Source organism: Gossypium arboreum, chromosome 1 (genome assembly GCF_025698485.1).
Source record: "Gossypium arboreum isolate Shixiya-1 chromosome 1, ASM2569848v2, whole genome shotgun sequence".
Lineage (NCBI taxonomy): Eukaryota > Viridiplantae > Streptophyta > Magnoliopsida > Malvales > Malvaceae > Gossypium > Gossypium arboreum.
Window position 1 is genome coordinate 3,667,563 of NC_069070.1, and position 22,090 is coordinate 3,689,652.

The 22,090-nt window shown below is 33.4% G+C and overlaps 1 protein-coding gene across 1 annotated transcript; it reads left to right on the forward strand.

The window, feature by feature from the left end:
• The first annotated feature begins 3,589 nt into the window (after positions 1 to 3,589).
• LOC108481421 (brassinosteroid-responsive RING protein 1-like) lies at positions 3,590 to 4,125 on the forward strand. The gene has a single exon (XM_017784563.2). It carries the CDS (start codon positions 3,632 to 3,634, stop codon positions 4,082 to 4,084), a length of 453 nt encoding a protein of 150 aa, XP_017640052.1. The 5' UTR covers positions 3,590 to 3,631; the 3' UTR covers positions 4,085 to 4,125.
• Positions 4,126 to 22,090: the final 17,965 nt, after the last annotated feature.

Sequence of the window (22,090 nt, forward strand, 5' to 3'; positions counted from 1 at the left end):
CACTGAAATGATAGTAAGACAAGCTGAAGCACTCGTCATTCACACAAGCAATGCAGCAGCAGCAGAGTTGAAAGAAGATTCATCCAGAACTATTGCCATCAAATGGAAGGCACCTTGCCACGGTTGGGTAAAAATTAATTCTGATGGAACTACTGCATAGAGTGGAAACTGGTCAGCTGCAGGTGACATTTTACGTGACTCACATGGTAATTGGTTAGTAGGATTTTGTCGATTCATTGGGAGAGGTTCTACTCTAACGATTGAGTTATGGGCGATCCTTCATGGTCTTAAAATAGCTTGGCAGAAGGGATACACCAAGGTGATAATTGTATCTAACAATAAAAGTGTAGTGGATATGCTAACAGATGCTTCACTAGGATCATCAACAACAACTTAAGTTCCAAGAATAAAGGAGGAAGCAGGCGCAATTAGATTATCAAAATTCAACATGTCTCCCGTGCAATGAATAAAGTGACTGATTGCATAGCTAAATCTTATTTTAAGAATAAATATGATTTGGAAATTATTTATTTCTCCATGTTTGATGTTAGGTAACTTCTTTTAGAGGATAAAATGGAAGACTTCCAATCTTCCATGAAAGAAACATTGGATCTTAAGGCTGTTGTGTAAGCCTTCCTTATGAAAAAAAAAAAATCTCTATCATTACTTTAATGGCACACTACTTAATAGACACCAAATAATGTTACAATAAAATAGAAAGATTTGCTAAAATCATAATTAGACCTAATCATTTTTTTATGGTTCATAGGACGTAATTCCTGCAAAGAAATTAAGAAATTCAGACTTGTTTAGATCATATGTAATGAATGGTTGAGTCGATTAACTGAGTGGGATTCTATGTCCTCGCCTGACGTAGAAGGGAGTTTTATGTTCTGCGGATGAGTGGATATCCAATACCAGTATCGACAAGAAAACATTGGAGACGCAAAATAAACACAGGAAAGGGAGAAAAAAATGATGGTCCAGGTGTGGTCAGCTCATTGAGCCATGGTGGTTCCGAATGGATCAAGCCTGTTATCCTTCCACTGCCAGGAGCGGGAGGTGTTCGCTGCTCTGTGAAACCAGCCTCACGCTTTTTCCCCCTCTTTAAGAACCACGAAACACAAGCCTACGCTCGTGCCCCTTGGTCCAACTCTTGGCTTGGAACGGGCAAGCCTATGTCAAACCATTGAAGAACAGACTCAAGAAGTCGAACCCGTGTTCCATCACCTTACAGCCCCCACTTGGGTCGCAAGCTTGCGCTACCAGGCTCGGCGATCAATGCTATGGCCAATTTGTTATATAAATAATTAATATTTTTTGTCTTAAGACGATGTGGGATTCTCTTTCTTCTGAGGGTGCTCTTACTTGTTAAGGTGATGAGTGTGGAACTTCATGGAAGCTTAAGAAGGGGACAGTCAAGCCATATACAATGATTCTTTATTTGCAGATTTTATTCTTTTCTTGTCATTAGCTATTATCAGTTTTCTTCTTAATACTGATTTGATTTTGTGCTAAAAATACTTTGGCAACATGATTACAACAGTGATATGCTACTTCTAATTAATCTCTATCCAAATTCCTTTGTCTGTACGTACTTACAAAATCAAACATTGTTCATTGATTAATTGAAGACTGCACTTATCTACCATTATCCCTTGAAGAGATGGAAACTTTTTCATGCAGTCCCAATTCTTTGATTAATTTAGAACCTAAATGTTTTAGATATCCATTAACTAAAACTGTATTTCCTATTTGAATAACAAATTAAAACATCCAAAATTAATATCTCAATCCATCACAGAAAATAAGATTCTTTTGCTCCTTGCATGAATCCAACTAATCTTTAGAAACCATTAATCATATTTATCCCATCAATAATTTCCCTATAGCTTCTAATTAGTTTTAAAAGATGGCTAGTATCTCAATGGAATCTAAAAATTTTATTAACGTTGAAGACAATACATAAAGGATATTAGTGTAATTTATTGAAAAATTAATTAAACTAAGTTGTTTGAAAAAATACAAGTGTATAAAGACGAAAATACCGCACTTAGGGCACCAGATCCTCCCTCCAGATCATGAAATAAAGCCCCAACTAACCCTCCCCGTACATATATTGGAATAGTGACATATCAAGCATATACCCCTCTACCTTGCATTTGATGATGAATCTAATTATCAACCACCAAGAACTTCTAACCAGCTGTCTGGGTGTTAACGATAAGAATTCAGCAGGTCCATGACAAACTAGTGAGGTGGCAAGTGAAACCTTGCTTCCAACAAGTACAACAACAGGTAGAATACTGGCCTTCCCTTGCCATAGTTTGGCTCGAACACGAAACTTATGTAATGTGTCCCCTCCAAAACGTTAAATTCATACTTTGGATACCTTTGGAGGAATCCCCTACACCTTAACACCCTTCGTATTTCCCGTTAGTAGTACAAGTGTACTAACCACATGCAACCATCTCATCTACAACCCATTGCTCTTCTGGGACTTTCCCCTTATTGCTCAAAAGTTGTCACAATTCCCCTGGGAATTGCCATTATTGCCCTATTGTTGGCAATGGAGGAACTACCTCTACCCCTTTGCGATAAAACCCTACCAATTCTTCCTCTTCTCATAGGAAGTCCAACCATGTTTAACTTGTTGAAATGACGATGACATGTAGAAAATTTCAAACTGTAACCAGTAAGAGGGAACTTCAAACAATAGAAAAGGACGAAAACTTTGAAAACTCGACAACAACAAAAGTAGTTTCAAAGAAAATAAATGTCATGTTTATAGAGTATTTTCAAAAAAAAAAAAAAAAAACTTCATAAACATACGTTTTGATGTTAGAGAGCCATGATTAATAGTGTCTGGCCACCTGCTTTATGTCAAATGCAACTCATCATGGTTGTTCTTCCCTAAAAAGCAACAATTATGGCAAACCTTCTAGAAGGGACATATCGTTTTTTTTCATCCCCGACGAGAAGAATTATTTTTCGCCATTAGTTGTTTCAATATGTGTCACGGAAGGCCATATTGTAACCTTTCGTCCAACTTGGGTGGCTATTGTTATATCCCTCCGCCACTTAGATACATGTCGGCACTAGAAGTAACGTTAACCATCCTGTTGACTCCGCCCAAAGCTATGCCTTGCTTGACCACCCACTTTGATGAAGGGGCGTCAATAGCCCACGCCTTTAACCACTTGCTCTCAGCACCCTGGGGTAAGGCCATTCACTTCTTTCAGAAAGGGCTAGCCACTCTCTTTTTAAATGTGAACACTCCTCAAGTACGAATACGCTCTTAAAGTCATGTTGGGCCCACTAAAGTGTAACACTCTCATTCCTGTTAAAATTCTTAGTCCCTTAAAATGGTGAAATTATAATTTAATAAATGATAAAATTATGTTTTAACCTTTCCAAAATTTATAAACTTTAAAAAAAGACCTAATTTTTTTAAAATTCTCTTTATATTTACTCAAACAAATAAATTTAATTTTTATATTTTAAAATTTTTCTGTAAAATCCTCACCCAAACCCACTCTAAATAGAACTATATAATGTGTTGAACACAAAAACAAGAAAATTCATCACAAAAGAGAAATCTCATCTCACTCTTTTTTTTCTCCAAACGAAAATGAGCTTCGCAAAGCTACTTGACCTTCTCCATTACCTTGCCAAATTCATTTCCAATCTTTTACACTTTCTACGTCTCCCTGGTTTCAGCCAACCCTACATTCCATGGCGTGACACGTTGGATACCGACACTTCCACCTTCGCCTTTGCTCTCCTCATTGGTGAACACCTACCGGTCATCAAGTTCTCTGACCTCATCGACCCGCCAGACAACTGCCCCGTCTGTTTGTGCGAGTTTGAAGGGGAGGATGAGATCAGGCAGCTTATGAATTGTCGACATATATTCCATGGAAGATGTTTGGACCGTTGGATGGGATATGATCAACAAACATGTCCTCTTTGTAGAACCAATTTGGTTCCCCATGATATGGAAGAAACATTCTATGAGAAGCTATGGGGTCCGTCTGGGATCATTGAATTCTTTGTTGATTATCATCAAAGCAATGCTTTGTAGCCATAGCTGTCAACTTTAAAGAGGTACAATAAAAAAAAAAAAAAAAGGTAAACTACCGATAATTACTCCACAATAAAAAATTACAAAATGCTTACATAATTATTTTGGTTCGTCATAATTTGATAGCTTATAAAATTGATATAAATATAACTCTAATCTTCAACATTTATATATTGTGCCAATTTAGTCTTGATTCTAAAAATTAACTCTTAATATTTACACATTTTATAATTTATTTTATTTTATTTACAATTTTGCTTACTTTATGACATTGAGGGTTAATTTTTTTAAAAAAAGAAAAGATGAAAATTATTATATTAGATTTTTGGGTGTTTTCATTTTGTATATTTTTAATCAAATTTAACTGATAAATTTATTTTTTAACTTTTTAGGTGAAAGGTTATAAAGAAAAGCAAAAAAAAAAAACCAATTTACATAATATGTATATGTTGAGAGTTAAATTTTTAAATATAAGACTAAATTGACACAATATATCTTATTTTATTATTATTTAGTTTGTGACTGAGTTGGTGTCACAAGTCAATCGACCACCAACTCATTAGAGAGATTATGGAAATGCCCTTCCATAATTAAATAAATTATATTGTTTAAAGGTAATTAATCTTTTATTTAAAAAATCTATAAAAATATGCATATGGTAGGTTTCAAATCCATGTCAATTACAATAGTAAAACTTTTAATTTATCACTCAACTAAAGTTTTATTTTAAAGTACTTTTCTACATTTTAATTTTATTATACACACTTTATTACCTCCATCAATTGTATATATTAATAATGTATTTGATTGAAATGGTGTCATAACTTAACTCGGCATCGACTAAAGATGATGACAACACAATGATAAAAAAGTTAATCTAATATTTTTAATTTTATTGTGTTACATATTTCACATATTATTAATTAGTTTCCATACACATTTGTATTCTAAACCTATAGTTTCTATATGCATATGCATGTGATAGGATTTTAGTAAATATCGAGAGTATAAAATTACTATTATGTCAATTTTAAATAATGCTAGTGATAAAAAATAAATTCCAATAGCAACCGTGACTAAAAAAAGAAAGTTACCAATGATAGCTAAAGCTTATTTTAGTAAATTCTCTTTTCGTTGATTTAGTTTAGTTTTAGTTAGGTCAAATTTTGTTATTAGACCCTATATTCTGTTTACGTTGTGGATTTAGTAATTATACTTTAATTTGATCAATGTTAGTCCCTATAGTTTTCAAAATTTGAAATTTTAGTCTTAACCAAACAGTAGTAATTAAATATATTTGGTTAAATTCTACTATTAGTCATGTATTATGCGAAAAAGGTACTAATAATAGAATTTAACCTTTTAGTTATCACACGTCAAATCTTGACAATTTTTTTTATTTTTTTTATATGCTTCATGTCTATTTTACGGGCTAGATTCGGAGTTCTAGTTGCTCCTCTCAACAATATCATCTTCGAAATTCGAATCTAAATCCTCTCCTCGAGAGCTCGACATTTTTGTTAATACCTTTTTTTAAGGGTTGACATAATCTATTTAAGTGGAAAACGTATAATAAACACCTCAACAACAGAAGTTTATTTGTCAACAGTTAATAAATACAATCAGGTAAATGTATCTGTCGAGGGAACATCACCAGACCAATACATCCTCCCAAAAACAAACATCGGCCCCCCAATCCTTCATCACCTACCTCCCAGCCATAACTATTTTCACCCACCAAGGATTATTTACTATTTAAAGTTTTTATTTATCTGTAAATAATTTTTTTATTTGGAATTGAGCTATAGTTAAAATAATAATAATAATTTTCAAGATATCTTTTATACAGTAAATATTAATTATCTTATAAATAGAACTTATTCGATTCTTTTTTAATATAAGAGCAAAATTAAACTATTTAATAATAGAGGATTAATGTGATCTAATCCCTATAATATAGGAATTTCGAAGAACTTTAACCGTTTCACATCACACCCAATGACATTATCCACCTTTTAGCATTATTCTTTTATATAATATTTTTTAAATAATAAACTTTTGTCTCCTCTTTACATTTTTAAATAATATATTATTATTATTTTAAATATTAATATTTTATTATTAACATGAAATTACTAAATTGTTGCTTGGGAAGTAATTTAAGGGTGAGTTTGGATGGGCGGTGCGTTTACCTGCGGTTAGTGTAAAAACAGCGGTGGCGGTGAGATTGGATACTATAGCGATACTGTAGCGTGAGACAAAAAGTAAACTAAACGCATCGCACCACATCGCCTCGCCGCCCCAAACCCACCCTAAGTGCTTGGATATAGAGATAGGGAAGTGGGCATTTCTATGGCACCAAAATTGGAAATCGAAAACACAAAGAACACATATGAATTATTTACGCAGTTTGGTTTTTTTAAGTCTACGGAGCCTAACTTAGTGAGAAATATCTACTATTTTCAATAGTTACAACAAATCAATTCCAAACTCTCACACACCTCGTGATGATTCTCCTCATTTTTGAACTTTGAAGACAAACATACTCACCACTAAATTCACCCCTATGAACTCAAAAAGTAAAACCTTAACACAAATGGTTTTACTAACAATTTGCACATAAAGAAACATTCCTTATCTTGAACAGAATAAGTGCTAAAAATTCTTCGTACAAAAACCTATATAAATCTTTCCCTTAAATAGGTTTATGTTCGAAACTTGCTAACATAGAAGATCTATCATAATCTCATTAAAACAGAAATACAATAATATGTTTACAATATAAAAATAGAGAATAAATCAATGGTAGACTTTTGATAGATAATCTCATAGAGTTTCAATTCAGTCCAAATGTTCATGATATAAGGGATTGTGTAACGCCCCAATTTTCGGGAATTCTGTGAATGTTGGCATAGGTTTAATTATGTTAGTGGGCCTCTAGAAAGCCCAAACTTAAGATAGAACCCGACAATTTTAGTTAATTTTTGTTCCATAAGAAAAAGGGGGTGAAATTATGAAATAGGACCTATGTGAAAATGTTTGAAAATGCTATAGGCTAAATTGAAGTGGCCAAATAAATAGGAGTGCAAAATAGGAGGATTTGCATGACAAACCTCCCATTTACATGAAGTGGCCAACCATCATGTTGTTGTAGACAAATTGATACAAATTGATAATAGGTTAGGTAAATGTTCCATGATAATAGGTTAGGTAAATGTTCCATGATAATGGGTTAAGTAAATGTTTCATGATAATGGGTTAGGTAAATGTTTCATGATAAGAATTTCATGTCTTTTGTATTAAAGAATTAAATGGATGAAATATGAAGTTTTATTAAAAGAAAAATGGGTGAAAAGAACAAAGTTTTGTCCATCTTTGTTCATCATAGCTGAAAGTTAGAGAAGAGAAAGGAGAGGAGAAAACTCTTGAGTATTCGGTCATTAGGAGGAGGAAAATTGAAGGTAAGTTCTTGGTACCTTGCTTCTATTTTGAGGTTCATGAGTTCTTCTTGATTCTACCTTAACTCTTGAAGTATATTTTGATTTTTAGTTGTGTTGTGAGCATTTAGTCATGAATTAAAATGAAGGAAATGGTTGTTGTTTCATGTTCTTTTGATGAAAAATGGAAGATAGGTGAAGTTGAGCCAAACAAATGAACATGCATGTGCCTTAGATGCTAAAGGAAAAATCGGCTAACATGTTGTGCTTTAAAATGATGAAATGGAGATTATACTTAAGTAAAATCATAGATATGTGATGATTGATTGGTGATATACATGTTTAAATAACATGCATGCAAGATAGGTGTATGAAAGAGTGATTTGGTAATAAATCTGCTTGGGATAGCAGCAGTAACGTGACTTTGGAAAATCACCATAAATTGTGGGAGATGAATTAGAAGCTGAATAAATTATGTAATTAAAGCTTATTGAGTCTAGTTTCTAATGAAATAAACAAGAACATATTTTGAATTCTGTACAATGAGAAATTTGATTAGTAATGAAGAGTGGTCAGATTAGTCAAACAGTGAAACATGGGAAACTTTAAGAAAAATCTGGTATTGATTGGCCATACCAAAAATTCTGAAAATTTTATGGATAAAAGATATATGAGTCTATTTTCAGGGAAAATTAACAGCACTTGATTTGAAGTTTCGTAGCTCCAGTTATAAATAATTTAGTGACTGTTGCTCAAGAAGACAGCTTGCAGTGAAATTATGATTATGTGGTAAACATTGACAAAAATTTGTTAATGAGTTGCTTATTGATTTCTTATAAGCTTACTATGATCTGTAGGTGTGGTTGGCCGAATATTGTAAGGGGTTAATACGTAGTTTGTATTTGAATAGTTAGATTAACGTGTTAGTAATCCAATTGTAGGCGGTTCATGTGTGGATCTCACAAGATATCGTCATAAAAATGTGTAAATCGACACCTCTCATAGACTAGATTGGCAAAAGCGAAATGCCGAAATGCCGAAAAGTCGGTATTTTGGGAATTTATGAAAAGTGTGCGAATGCTCGTAAGATAGTTGGGTTTGTATATTTGGTAATCTAAAGTAATAAACTGCAGACGCCGCGATTTCGTACATTTTGATAATTTGGGCTTAATGGGCCAAAGATCGGGTTCATGGGCCAACGGGCCCAATTCGGTAAGTATGCGCGATAAGTGTTCTGATAGTACGTAAATAGTTAGGATATGCATGAAAACCCTGAAAGTAGCTAAATTACTATAATACCCCTATGTATGGAAAATTACTGTTATACCCCTAGGTGCAAAATTACCGTTATACCCGTAGGGTTAATTTTGACTAAAAAGCATAGCGATCTGATTTTGTATGATGGATGCCATGATTATATATTTGTTGCATGGGGACATGGGTTATATTATGGAGGAAGCGTTCTGGTGGCTATGCCACAAATATCTGATTTGGTGGCTCTGCCACATATATCTGCTCGTAACTCGTCACATTATTCATTCGCGACCATGCTGCAAATTCTGTGGTGTGTAGCGGTTGGGTGGGTCGAGTTGTCTCCCGACACGGTGTAAGGTTGGTACGGGGGTGTATACGGTTGGATATGGTTGGGTTTCTGCATAAACATGTAATATCTGCTCGCTCATTATGGGCCTATAGGTTTTATTCTCAATTACTTCGGCTAAGGCCAACTTATTCATTTCGTGGGTTGAGCTGATTTAGACTATGGTTGGGTTATTTTACACAATCGAGTTTCCCAAACTCATCCCTTTTATTTTCATCCACGCAGTAATCCCCAACCATAGTGGGCTTGGAGCTATGAGGGAATTCGGAGTGGCCACCCGTTCTGAAAGTTTGATTTTCTTCTGGTGAACTGGACATCCTTTTATTTACGTTTGAAGTTTTTGGGCTTTTAAATGTAATAAGGCCGCTTAATTATTTTTGATGGTTTTAATATGTATTACTAAGATATGTATTACTTATTTTAACTGTTGAAATTGGATAGCTTTAGGGCGCGTTTTCAAAAAAACAACAATTGATTTCAAAATAACACGACAACAAGTAAAGCTTCCGCAATAAAAGTATTTTATAAAATTAATCACTTTTCCTAAAAATGACTTAATCAAATCGGTTTCCTAGAAATATACATGACGTTAAGGTGTGGTAATGGCGGTGTGCATGTCTAGGATTGGATCCGAAGGGAGCTTGGTACTTAAGTAGTCTGATAGACTCACCTCCTCTTTTCCGGTTTCCTACCTGGTGCACAATTTCCATTCACTTTAACCCTTAATGAATTAATCTTTTGAACATCGAGTACGATTTTCTGGACTTAGAATGGAAATTTTTTTTTTACGTTTTTGATGTGGCATGCCGGATCTGGCCATAACTTCTGGGCCGGGTTTGGGGTGCTACAGATTGTCTCGGGTGATTTAATTCGATCCTTTCTCCCATTTCCAGATAATCAACACAACACATTTCAACCGTTCAATAAATTGTCAATTCTCAAATATAGAAACAGTCACTCAACTCCAATGCTAGGAAACTGAGTACTTCCTTGGCACTCAATGACCAGTTTCATATTTTTCAACAACTTATATTTATTCTAATACAAACTATAAAGATTCTAAAATTAAATATTCATAATATTTTATTTTATTTACTCAATCATATTACATTTGAAATGTTACAATTTTTTTAAAAATATAATATATTGTAATTGATACATATAACTAAACTCATGCATGATCAAAATAATAAAAATTAATATATGTATATTAAAGAATATAACTTAACCAATTGAGTTTTAGCTTGATTGGTATGGATACCAATGCCAATGCAAAAGGACGTGAGTTTAAGTACGTTGAAGCGTATTATTCTCCTATTTATGGGTTAAGAAAATATGTAACTTAAGCTTATGCCACTGATTAAAATTTACCTAAAGTTTAAGCCACTGTCAATGATTTAACTTAAGTTTACACACATCTTTTCAAAGACAAACATATAATAATATGGAGTTCAATCTCTTTTCGTTATTTGTTTAAAAATTTGCAGAAATTACCATTAGAAACTCACCTTTGATAGATGTTATGAATGATTGTGTTATTAACCGAGTTGGATTTGAAGTAGATGTCTTTCTAAATGCAATGGAGTTGAGACAATGCTGGCTTAAGAAAGTGAATTTCTTTTGTTTCTTTGCAAGAATCACGACCCATGAATCAAAACGATTACCTCTAATTCTGACTTCTACTATCAATTTAAGATTTAGTTTCTAGACATATTTTATCTTTTTAATCCTATTATAAATCCAAATTTATTACTAAGATCAAGCCTGTTATCCTTCCACTGCTAAGAGAGGGAGGTCTTCGCTGGCTCTGTGAAACCAGCCTCACGCAGTACCCTCCACTCTAGGAACCACGAGGCTCAAAGTTTTCACTCAAGCCCCTCAGTTCAGCTCTTAGCTTGGAACGGGGAAGCCAGATTTGGACCAACTCAAGATCCGACTCTGCAAGCCAGCCCCATGTTCCATCACCCTAAAGCCCCCACACAGGTTACAAGCTAGCGTTACCAAGCTCGGCGATCAGGGTACAGGACAAGTGGATATATATAGAACCAATCCTCGTTGATTTTGATCGATGTGGTAATCTCCTTCTTTCGAGGGTGCTTTTACTGGTGATGGGTTTGGGAACTTCATGGAAAGCTTAAATGGAGATTTGGATAAAATTAAACGATATGTTTTACATCATTTATAAAACTTAAAAAATCTGGAAGATTATTGAAGGAAAAACTTGAAAAAAGTAGCAATCAAACCTTAAAAGGGGCCTACTTGGTTTTTCTTCACAATCACATTTAAAGAGTTTTGGCATTAAACCATTTTAGCTAAAATTAAGGAAAACAGTGTAGCTTCTTGCCCCTCGTTTAAATTTCAAATTCGTGAAGAAATTCATTCCCAATTAAATATACTCATGTTTTTTTAACATAAAAAAGGAGAATCAATAAGATATTCTCTTAAAATTTTAAAACTTCTGTCACTCGATCCCCCCAAGGACATAGAACCCCTTGCCGTCTCAACTGTGTTGCCGAAAGCTTTGAGAAAGTCAGAATAGGAGAGCACTCATCTTGCTGTGGACTTACTACTTAGATACTTTCAGCAGTTATCACACTTGGTTACCCGGTATTTACCGTAGGCACAATATTGGTACATCAGAGGTGCGTCCTTCCCGATCCTCTCGTACTAGGAAAAAGTTCTCTCAATACTCTAATGCCCACACCGAATATGAACCGACCTGTCTGACGAAGTTTTGAACTATTTGCTGGTATTTAGATTGCCTGTTGAGTATGAAAATGTAGTGTCTATAATCACCACAAGTCATTTAAATGTTATCGAGTCATATTCAATTTTCTTTTTTAACTTTTATATATTCTTTTCTACATTTCATAAAAATGCTTACTTATTAATTTTTATTTATGAAATTTCAATTACACTTTCAATTCTAATTTACTAATCTAATAATTAATATATTATTGATTTTTATAAGTTTACTAAGGAAATCCTTTTAAATATTTTCCTTTTTGAATTTTAAAATTAGAACTAAATTGATAAATTTTATAAATATTGAGGGATAAATTTATTTAACTTTTTAGAATTAGAACTAAAATGATAAATTTGTAAACATTGAGGGCTAAATTTGTTAAATATTTTAGATTTAAGATCGAATTGATAGAACGTGTAAATATTAAAAGGTTAAAATTGTTATTAGGCTAATAAAGAAAGCACATGTCTCTGTCATTTATCTAACAGCAACTAACGACAGAGATTGAAATATTTAATTTCGAAAAGTTGAATGACTAAATCAAAAAACTTAATAATTGAGTGACTGAAATAGAAACAAATACATAATTAAGTAAGTATTCTTATTGTTTACCCTGATATATATTTTTACCAAATTTAACAAATTCAATTTAAATTTAAAAATTTAAAATCAAATAACAACTCATCAGTAACTAAATGTTTCCTAAAATGCACATGTACATTGCTTTATAATATATATTATTGCTGTTGTATTTGCTGTCATAACTTAGAAATCTAACATTGTCTTGTTATAACTATAAGTGTCATCATCTATTTTATGGTCTGAAATTAATTTTGTTTAAGCTGAAGATGGTATTCAATTAAAACTCTCCTAACAATGATGATTCCAGAATTCAAACTTGATTCAAATACATCGAAAAGAAGTCCACTTCCACTTGTTAGTAACATTGTCATTAATTCTTTGAAGCATGCAGTTATTTAATATTGTTCGATGATTCACAGAATTCAAACCTTATGATGCAACACCCGAGAATAAATTTTAGAAGCCCGAAGTAAATCGAATGGAAAATAAGCTTTCTTTCAAAATTATTCTATTTCCTATCTTCAAACATCAACAAGCTTCTGGATTTGCAATGAATGGAAATAAACTTACAATACTAGCTAAAATGGGTAAATTATGGTTGTCGAAACCATTTTTTTGAAAAACAGGGTCGATTTTTTTGAAAAACGTGGTCGACTTTATAGTTGAAAAGAAAACGAAAATTGGGAGTCACCACCGACCTTTATTTGATGTGATCGGATCACCTTTGTTTTAATAAAACAATTTTAGTTTACTGAAACGGCATTTTGGTCTACGAAATTCAAGAGAATAAGTTCGGGAGTCAGTTAAGTGCGAGGAAGGATTAGCACCCTCGACACGCCCAAAAATTGGTACCGAACTGATTAGTTAGTGTCTTAATGTTGAAAATTGAAAATCGAAAATGGATTTAAAATACGATCCTTTTTTATTAACGCCGATTAAGAAAAATGCTTGAATTAGCTCAAAACGATCGTTAAAGATTTCCTCGTCTCGAGATATCGGAGTATCACATCTGATGAGTTAGGACACGATATCATGAATTCCCGAGTGCAAGTTTGTCTTTAATTTTAATTGGAATTTCATGTATTTTAAAAACTCAAAAGGATATTTGGCTATTTAGAATCAACGAGAAAATCGAAACCCCGTAAATTAAGGCACAACTCCTCGATGTTCCAAAACGCAAAGCATTCCCTTATTTTGAAATTTTTGTTTTTGAAGAATAGCGAATTCGATATTCAAACGACGTGTTATTTGTTTGGATTAAAATAAAATGATTTATTGGATAAGTGCAACAAGGCTTGATTCATTAGGAGATGATATGAAATAAAATAGTAATGAGCACGAGACAAATATACATGGACACAACATTATACGGATGAATGACAATAATGCAAAAATGCGAAATAAATGAATTAAAATACATACAATGGTAATAATCACACAACATATAAATATTAACACTTAATAATTAAAGAGCAATGAAACGAAGCGTCATATATAACAATCTAAAAAGAAATATTGTGAAACCAATTAAAGTGAATATGAATGTAAAAAAAATTTAAAAATGATGGTAACTTAGTTGAAAGCAAATAATGCAAAAGAGGTTTTCGAAATCAACAATTGTAAAATAATTTAAAATGTAAATAATGTACCCATAAAATTTGATTAAATAATATACAAAAGAGTAAGATCAATAACAAACTTAATATGAATAATAACGAAAAGAAAAAAAATTAAAATAAATGAACGGGATTTAAGATAAGTATATAAAATAATTTTAAAATGAGCAATGTATGAGTTAATTTAAAATAATATATATAACAAGTTTAAAATATGTAATATGTAAAGCATTAAAATTGACAATATAAACATATTTTATAATGGCGATTCAAAGATAATATATAAAGAATTATTTGAAATACATAATATGTAATAACTAAAAATAAACAATATAAAATAATTTGAAACAAATATACGGCAAAACAGTTTTGAAAGAATAGCAAATATATAAAAAAACTTGAAATAAATGGTATATATACACATATAATAGGTAAGGATTATAAAATAAATAATACATGTAAAATAGGTTAGGATAAAATATACACATAAAGCAAGTTAAAATAAATAATAAACATTTGAATAAACAGATATTAAAATAAGTTAAAGTAGTTATAAAATAAATAACCTGTAAGATATTTAAAATAACATTATAATAAAACGGTTTTTTTTTAAAAAAGGTTAATAAATGATTTAAATAAATTTAGGATATGATTGAAACCTAATCGAAATTTAAGGTATAAATTATAAATAACAGAAAAGGTCACAAGGGATCAAAATTGAACGTGCCAAAACTATCAGGGCCCAATTCGGCTAAAGACCCATTCCTCAAGGGTTCACCATGCCAACGACTGAATTGAACTACACGCGAAAAATGCGGCTGAATTTACAAAAATACATAAGATAGATGAGGGGTCAGATTGTAACGCGCTATAAAGGTGGAAGGACCTCGCGCATAAATATCTCAATGATGGGAAACGCGCGGATCCTCCCTTGGATACGGTTCGGGTCGCGCCTGGGCATATATAAACCAAAATTTTTTTAAAAAAATTCATTTCAGCCCTATTTAAAAAAAAAACAAAAACAAAATAGAGAGCCTTTGCTCTCTCCTTCCCCTTTTGTCTCCGACGGTTGGGGCTCCCCACCGCCCGCCGTACCACCACCGTACACGGTGGCCGACGAAGCGCGAAGATGGACTTTTTAGCCCCGTTTCAAAAGGAGTTCGAAGGTCTAGCCTTCTTGAGCCAAAAAGAAGCGAAAGAAGAGATCCTCACTCCTTTTCGATCCCGACGATGGAGGAAAGACCTCCGGGGATGAAACTACGGGCGATCCCGGTGAGATTCCTCTCTCCTCTCCTTTCTTTTATTTGTTTTATACCCACTTTTATTTATTAGATTTGTAGTAAAAAATAAAAAATAAAAGAAGAAACTGAAAAATGAAATGAAAAAAAAGAAAAGAAAATCGGAGATCAACCTCAAACCTTGGTTTTGTTCTTTTGATTCAAAATGTGTGTGTCTCTCTACAATCTTTTTTTTGGGGCTTTATAGCCGAAATACAATTGATTTATTATTGCTATTATCTATTTTTTCTTATTTTCTTGCCTCGTTTCTGCTCTCTGCTTTGCCTCCAGCTCTTTGGCCTTGCTTTGTTTCCCTTTTTTGCTCTTTTTTGCTTTCTTTTGTAGGCGTACAAGGGGTCAACGAGGCTGTAGACGGTTATTTTGGTGAAACGGAGGCCGAACCTTGGGCGCCGTGCATGCCAAGGGCGCACATAGAGGCGCAGCACCCTAAGCTGCTACGGTTTTTTTTGTTTTATATTTTGGGCTATTTTTTTAGGCTAGGTTCTTTAGTTTTGGACCTACAAAATTTTGGGCCTTTTTAATGTAAATGGACTGTTAATATTTTTTTATTTTGGTTTTGGCTTCTGATGGGTCCGGGCAATTTTGGCCCATTACAGCTGCCCTTCTTTGCTCATTGTCGTGCAACGAGAATAGTGCAAAGACTATAAAAAGGGCCAAATTTGTCGGGACCTGCCGAGTCTCGACTTCTCTTGGCGCTTCTTTTCTTCAAGTATCATCAATGTGCTCCTGCAACTTTAGAGAGATAAGGTTTATAACTTTAATCCACTCTACTGCAACTTCAGAAAAATAATATTTGTAACTTCAACCTGCTCCACTACAACTTCAGAGAAATGATATTTGTTTTAACCTGCTCTACTGCAACTCCAGAGAGATAAGATCTATGATTTATAGATTCAATCTGTTCCACTACAACTCCAGGGGAATAAGACTTGCTATCTTCAATCCGTTCCGCTGCAACTTCAGGGAGATAAGACTTGTTTTGATCTGCTCTACTGCAACTTCAGAGAGATGAGATCTATAATTTATAGCTTCAATCTGTTCCACTGCAACTCCAGGGAAATAAGACTTGCTATTTTCAGCCCGCTCCGCTGCAACTTCAGGAAGATAAGACTTGTTTTGATCTGCTCTACTGTAACTCCAGAGAGATAAGATCTGCAATTTATATCTTCAATCTGTTCCACTGCAACTCCAGGGAAATAAGACTTACTATCTTCCAGTCTGCTCCACTGCAACTTCAGGGAGATACGACTCGTAACTTCAACCTACTCCATCGTATCTTCAGGGAAATAAGGTTAGTGGCTTTGATCTGCTTCACTGCAACTTCAGAAAGATAAGATTCGCCATCTTCAGTCTGCTCCACTGCAACTTCAGGGAGATAAGGTTAGTGGCTTCGATCTGCTTCACTGCAACTTCAGGAAGATAAGATTCGCCATCTTCAGTCTACTCCACTGCAACTTCAGGGAGATAAGGTTAGTGGTTTCGATCTGCTTCACTGCAACTTCAAGAAGTTAAGATTCGACGAAATTCGTAATTACAATCGATCTTGCTACATCGTCCTCTGAGGGACATGACCTGTAGAATCGATTTCTTGAGCCTATGCCAAATGATTAGGATGTCATGAATGAATCAAATACTTCTAACTAGATGTGCATGGATGATGTTGGTGTGAATGCAAAAATGTTATTTTTAATGCCTAATTTGATATTACTCGCTATTCATCGAGGTTTTATCATTTACGTATTACTCTCCCCTTTTCCTTCAGCTGGTATCTTTTGAAGAACAATCACAATTTGGGCTATTCTTTTCCCAATGTTTCCTTGAATTTGGGTAGTTCAAACTAATTAGTCCCGTTTCAGGTCTTTGTATCATTTAAAATCATTTCAAGGTAATATACAGAACTCCTTTTGAATGTCATTAGTCCGTTAATCGTTATTTCAATGAAAAATGCTTGAAAAAGATTATCGCAAAGGACAAGACGAAATTTTATTGAGAAAGAGCTCGAAATGAATAAGATAATCAAGATAGCAAATTCGCTAAGATACAAAATGAATAAAAAATTAAAATAGGTGCCTCAGATATCGTAGCATGAGCTTCTCTGCCCAAAGCTTCTTGAGGACCCTTTGAATTTGATATGTGTTTAGAAGACCAAGAGTACTTTGTTTATGCCCCAAGATGTAGCATCCCTCCTTCTTGTTAATTCAAAGAAGAAAAAATTACTGTATGCCCATTTCGATCAAAATTTGAATTGCCCATTCTTGGGTTTTCAACTCAAAACCCCATTGGTCTCAAAACGCCCTTTTTGCGGGTTTTCACTTTAGCCTCTCCCCCCCCCTTTTTTTTAGGTAAAGTACCTCTTGACTGAATCTGAATTCACGGGGTTAGGCAAGCTTTTGCCATCCATCTCAATCAAGATCAGAGCTCCTCCAGAGAAAGTTTTCTTCACCACATAAGTTCCCTCCCAATTTAGCATCCATTTTCCACTGAAGTCCTTTTGTATGGGGAGAATCTTTTTCAAAACAAGGTCTCCTTCACAGAATTCTCTAGGGCGAACCTTCTTGTTATAAGCCCGCATCATTCGCTTTTGGTACATTTGACCATGGCGAATAGCTTTCAACCTCTTTTCTTCAATTAAGTTCAACTGGTCGTACCGCGACTAGATCCATTCTTCTTCATCTAACATTAGTTCTGACAGGACTCGTAGAGAAGGAATTTCAACCTCAATAGGCAAGACCGCCTCCATTCCATAAACCAAATAGAAAGGTGTTGCCCCGGTGGAGGTTTTGACTGACGTTTGGTAGGCGTAGAGGGCGAATGGTAATTTCTCATGCCAATCTTTATAAGTCTCAATCATTTTTCCCACGATTTTCTTGATATTCTTATTGGCTGCTTCCACCACACCATTCATTTTTGGGCGATACGGTGACGAGTTATGGTGTTTGATCTTGAATTGGCTACAGACCTCTGCTATCTTGCTATTGTTCAAGTTCAGTGCATTGTCGGATATGATCCTCTCAGGCATCCCATATCAACATATAATCTCCTTTTTTAATATATGTATATTAAAGAATATAACTTAGCCAATTGAGTTTTAGCTCGATTGGTATGGACACCGATGCCAATACAAAAGGACGTGAATTTAAGTACGTTGAAGCGTATTATCCTCCTATTTATGGGTTAAGAAAATATGTATGTAGAAGCCCAAATTAGCCCGAGCCTTTTACAAAAATAAACCATTACAACTAAAATTAAACCCATACAAATAAACCCAAAACCAAACCCAAATTTAACCCAATTCAAAGCCCAAAGGCCCAAAAAACCTAACTACCTAGCCCAAGCCCAATTAGCCCATTAGTTAAACTAGGGTTTCGAAAAAGCTGAAACCCTAGCCACCTAGCCACTAGCCGTCACTGACCTGCAGCACATGCTCCACCGACACTGTCTCCATCAGCCACTTGCACCATCTAGTCGTCCACTTGCCTGCAACAAAAAAGACAGAAAGTAATAGAAAATGCTTGTAAAAATGGCTATAAAAGCCGAATCAAAACCAATGTAAAAGAGGGGACCAATATTTTATGAATACAAAGAATAGATTCGGCCATTTTTAATACGAAGCAATAGATTTCAGATATCAAAAACAGATTTAAACACCAAAGTAGTGAATATCAAAATATAAGAATCGGAATCGGAGAAATAGTAGGTGACGTTCTGTCTTTGAAGTTTTAGATCTCTTTTTTTCTTTTCCTTTTTTTTTTATATATGCAAATATAGACATATATATATAAACAACAAAAAAGGAAGAAAAAAATTACCTTTTTTGAGGTTCCGGCCACCGTCCGGTGGCGACAGAGCTACAGTGGCGCACGGTGGCCCTCCTGGCTGGCTTCTGGACATAGTCCAGAGAGAAAACCCTTCCCCTTTCCCTTTTTTTTTTCACTTTGCAAAAATAATTTTTTTTGAAAAAAAGAAGCCTTTTATAGCCTCCTAAAACGACGTCGTTTTGGGGGCTACCTTTTAACCCCAAAACGACATCGTTTTGAGCCGACCCGCTCCAAACTCAGGATCCGCGTGTTTTTGTATAATGGTCTAATTGCGCAAATGGCCCTTCCGCTTTTTCTATGTTTTGCAATTAAGTTTCTGTATTTTTAAAATCGGCCCCATAATTTTGTTTGGAATTCAAATGATGATGCGACGTAGTTTTAAAGGCTTGGGAATATTGCGCTTTTGGTCCTTTGTTGTTTTGTGCGTGTTCAAATAAGTCATTTTCTCTTTATTTCTTTTTAAATCTGCCCCAGAATTTTGTCTTTCATTCAATTTTAGTCCTTTTTGGTTTATTTTCATTTCTTTATTATTAAATTAATTACTTTTAATATTATTATATTTACTATTATTTGTATTATTCTTATTCTTATTATTATTAATATTAGTATATGTTTTATTATATATGTATAAATCTTTAATATATATATGTCTATATTTATGTAGTATTATTAATAGTTGTTTTAACATTATTATTATTTCTAATATGTATATATTATGTAAATATTTTAATACTATATTATGTATACATTTTTATATATATTACGTATATATATCTTTTTAATATTATATTTTATATATATCATGTATATATTTTAATACTATATTATTTATATATTTTTTACATATTATCTTATGTATATATTTTTAATAACTATATTATGTATGTATTTTTAACGCTATATTATGTACATATTTTTAATACTATGTATATACTTTTTATTCCTATTATTACGTATATATTTTAATACATATATGTATATTATTATTATTAGTTATTTTTTTATATTATTACTGTTTTCAATATATATTGTATATATTTTTAATCTAGTATTATATGTTTTATATATATATATATATATGTTCACTACTATTTCATATTTGCATTATTACTATTATTATCATGTTTAATACCATATGCACTACTATTGTTTTATGACTATTATTATCACATATACATTGTTAATGTTTTATATATTATTTGCTTCATATATTCTTAACTTTTATTATTATTTACCTGTTCAATTTAGCCTATTAGATCACATCTTATTTCAACATTGACATTATTTTTATTTAAAAATATTTTCATTCATTTTTTTTAATTTCAATAAATAAGGCAACGTACCGATTTAACATTAAGTCGTCGATTTCATCGCTATGTTGGGTGAATATCAATCGGCTTGTGTTAAAAAGGGAACGTCCTTCTCAAAAGAAATCAAAATTATAAAAATTCTCGTGTTTTGATCGGATCATGATTAAATGTTACATTGAACTTGCATTTTTAAAAATTAAGACAACACATATTTAACGAGATACCAATTTTGGGCGTCGCGAGGGTGCTAATACCTTCCTCGTGCGTAACTGACTCTCGAACCCTATTTTTTCTCTGGCTATTGACGTAGACCTAAACTCGGCCTTCTTTTTGTTTAAAAAATAAATTTTCTTTTAAAAAAGGATTTATTAGGTGTCCGATCACACCTAGGAAAAAGGATCGGTGGCGACTCCCTTTTTTAATAAAATCGAAAGTCGATTTTCAAATTTCCAATAAATCGCCTCAATTAGCGACCGAAAGCAAAATTTTTACGTCGCTACAATGTAACTTAAGCTTATGCCACTGGATTAAAATTTAGCTAAAGTTTAAGCCACTATCAATGATTTAACTTAAGTTTACACACATCTTTTCAAAGACAAACATATAAAAATATGGAGTTCGATCTCTTTTTGTTATTTGTTTAAAAATTTGCAGAAATTACCATTAGAAACTCACCTTTGATAGATGTTATGAATGATAGTGTTATTAACCGAGTTGGATTTGAAGTAGATGTCTTTCTAAATGCAATGGAGTTGAGACAATGCTGGCTTAAGGAAGTGAATTTCTTTTGTTTCTTTGCAAGAATCACGACCCATGAATCAAAACGATTACCTCTAATTCTGACTTCTACTATCATGAAATTTAAGATTTAATTTCTAGACATATTTTATCTTTTTAATCTTATTATAAATCCAAATTTATTACTAAGTATTGTGGTTAAAGTAATGATATAGAGTTTTACTATAAGAACATTGTCATAAATTATTTTTACCGTAAAAAAAAAAAAACATGTTAATTTCCACTTAATGCAGAACCAGGAGGGCAAGAAAATAAATAAAAATGGTGATGGTCCAGTTAGGATCAGCTCACTGAGACATGTTGGATTAGAGAGGATCAAGCCTGTTATCCTTCCACTGCTAAGAGAGGGAGGTCTTCGCTGCTCTGTGAAACCAGCCTCACGCAGTACCCTCCACTCTAGGAACCACGAGGCTCAAAGTTTTCACTCAAGCCCCTCAGTTCAGCTCTTAGCTTGGAACGGGCAAGCCAGATTTGGACCAACTCAAGATCCGACTCTGCAAGCCAGCCCCATGTTCCATCACCTTAAAGCCCCCACACAGGTTACAAGCTAGCGTTACCAAGCTCGGCGATCAGGGTACAGGACAAGTGGATATATATAGAACCAATCCTCGTTGATTTTGATCGATGTGGTAATCTTCTTCTTTCGAGGGTGCTTTTACTGGTGATGGGTTTGCGAACTTCATGGAAAGCTTAAATGAAGATTTGGATAAAATTAAACGATATGTTTTACATCATTTATAAAACTTAAAAAATCTGAAAGATTATTGAAGGAAAAACTTGAAAAAAGAAGCAATCAAACCT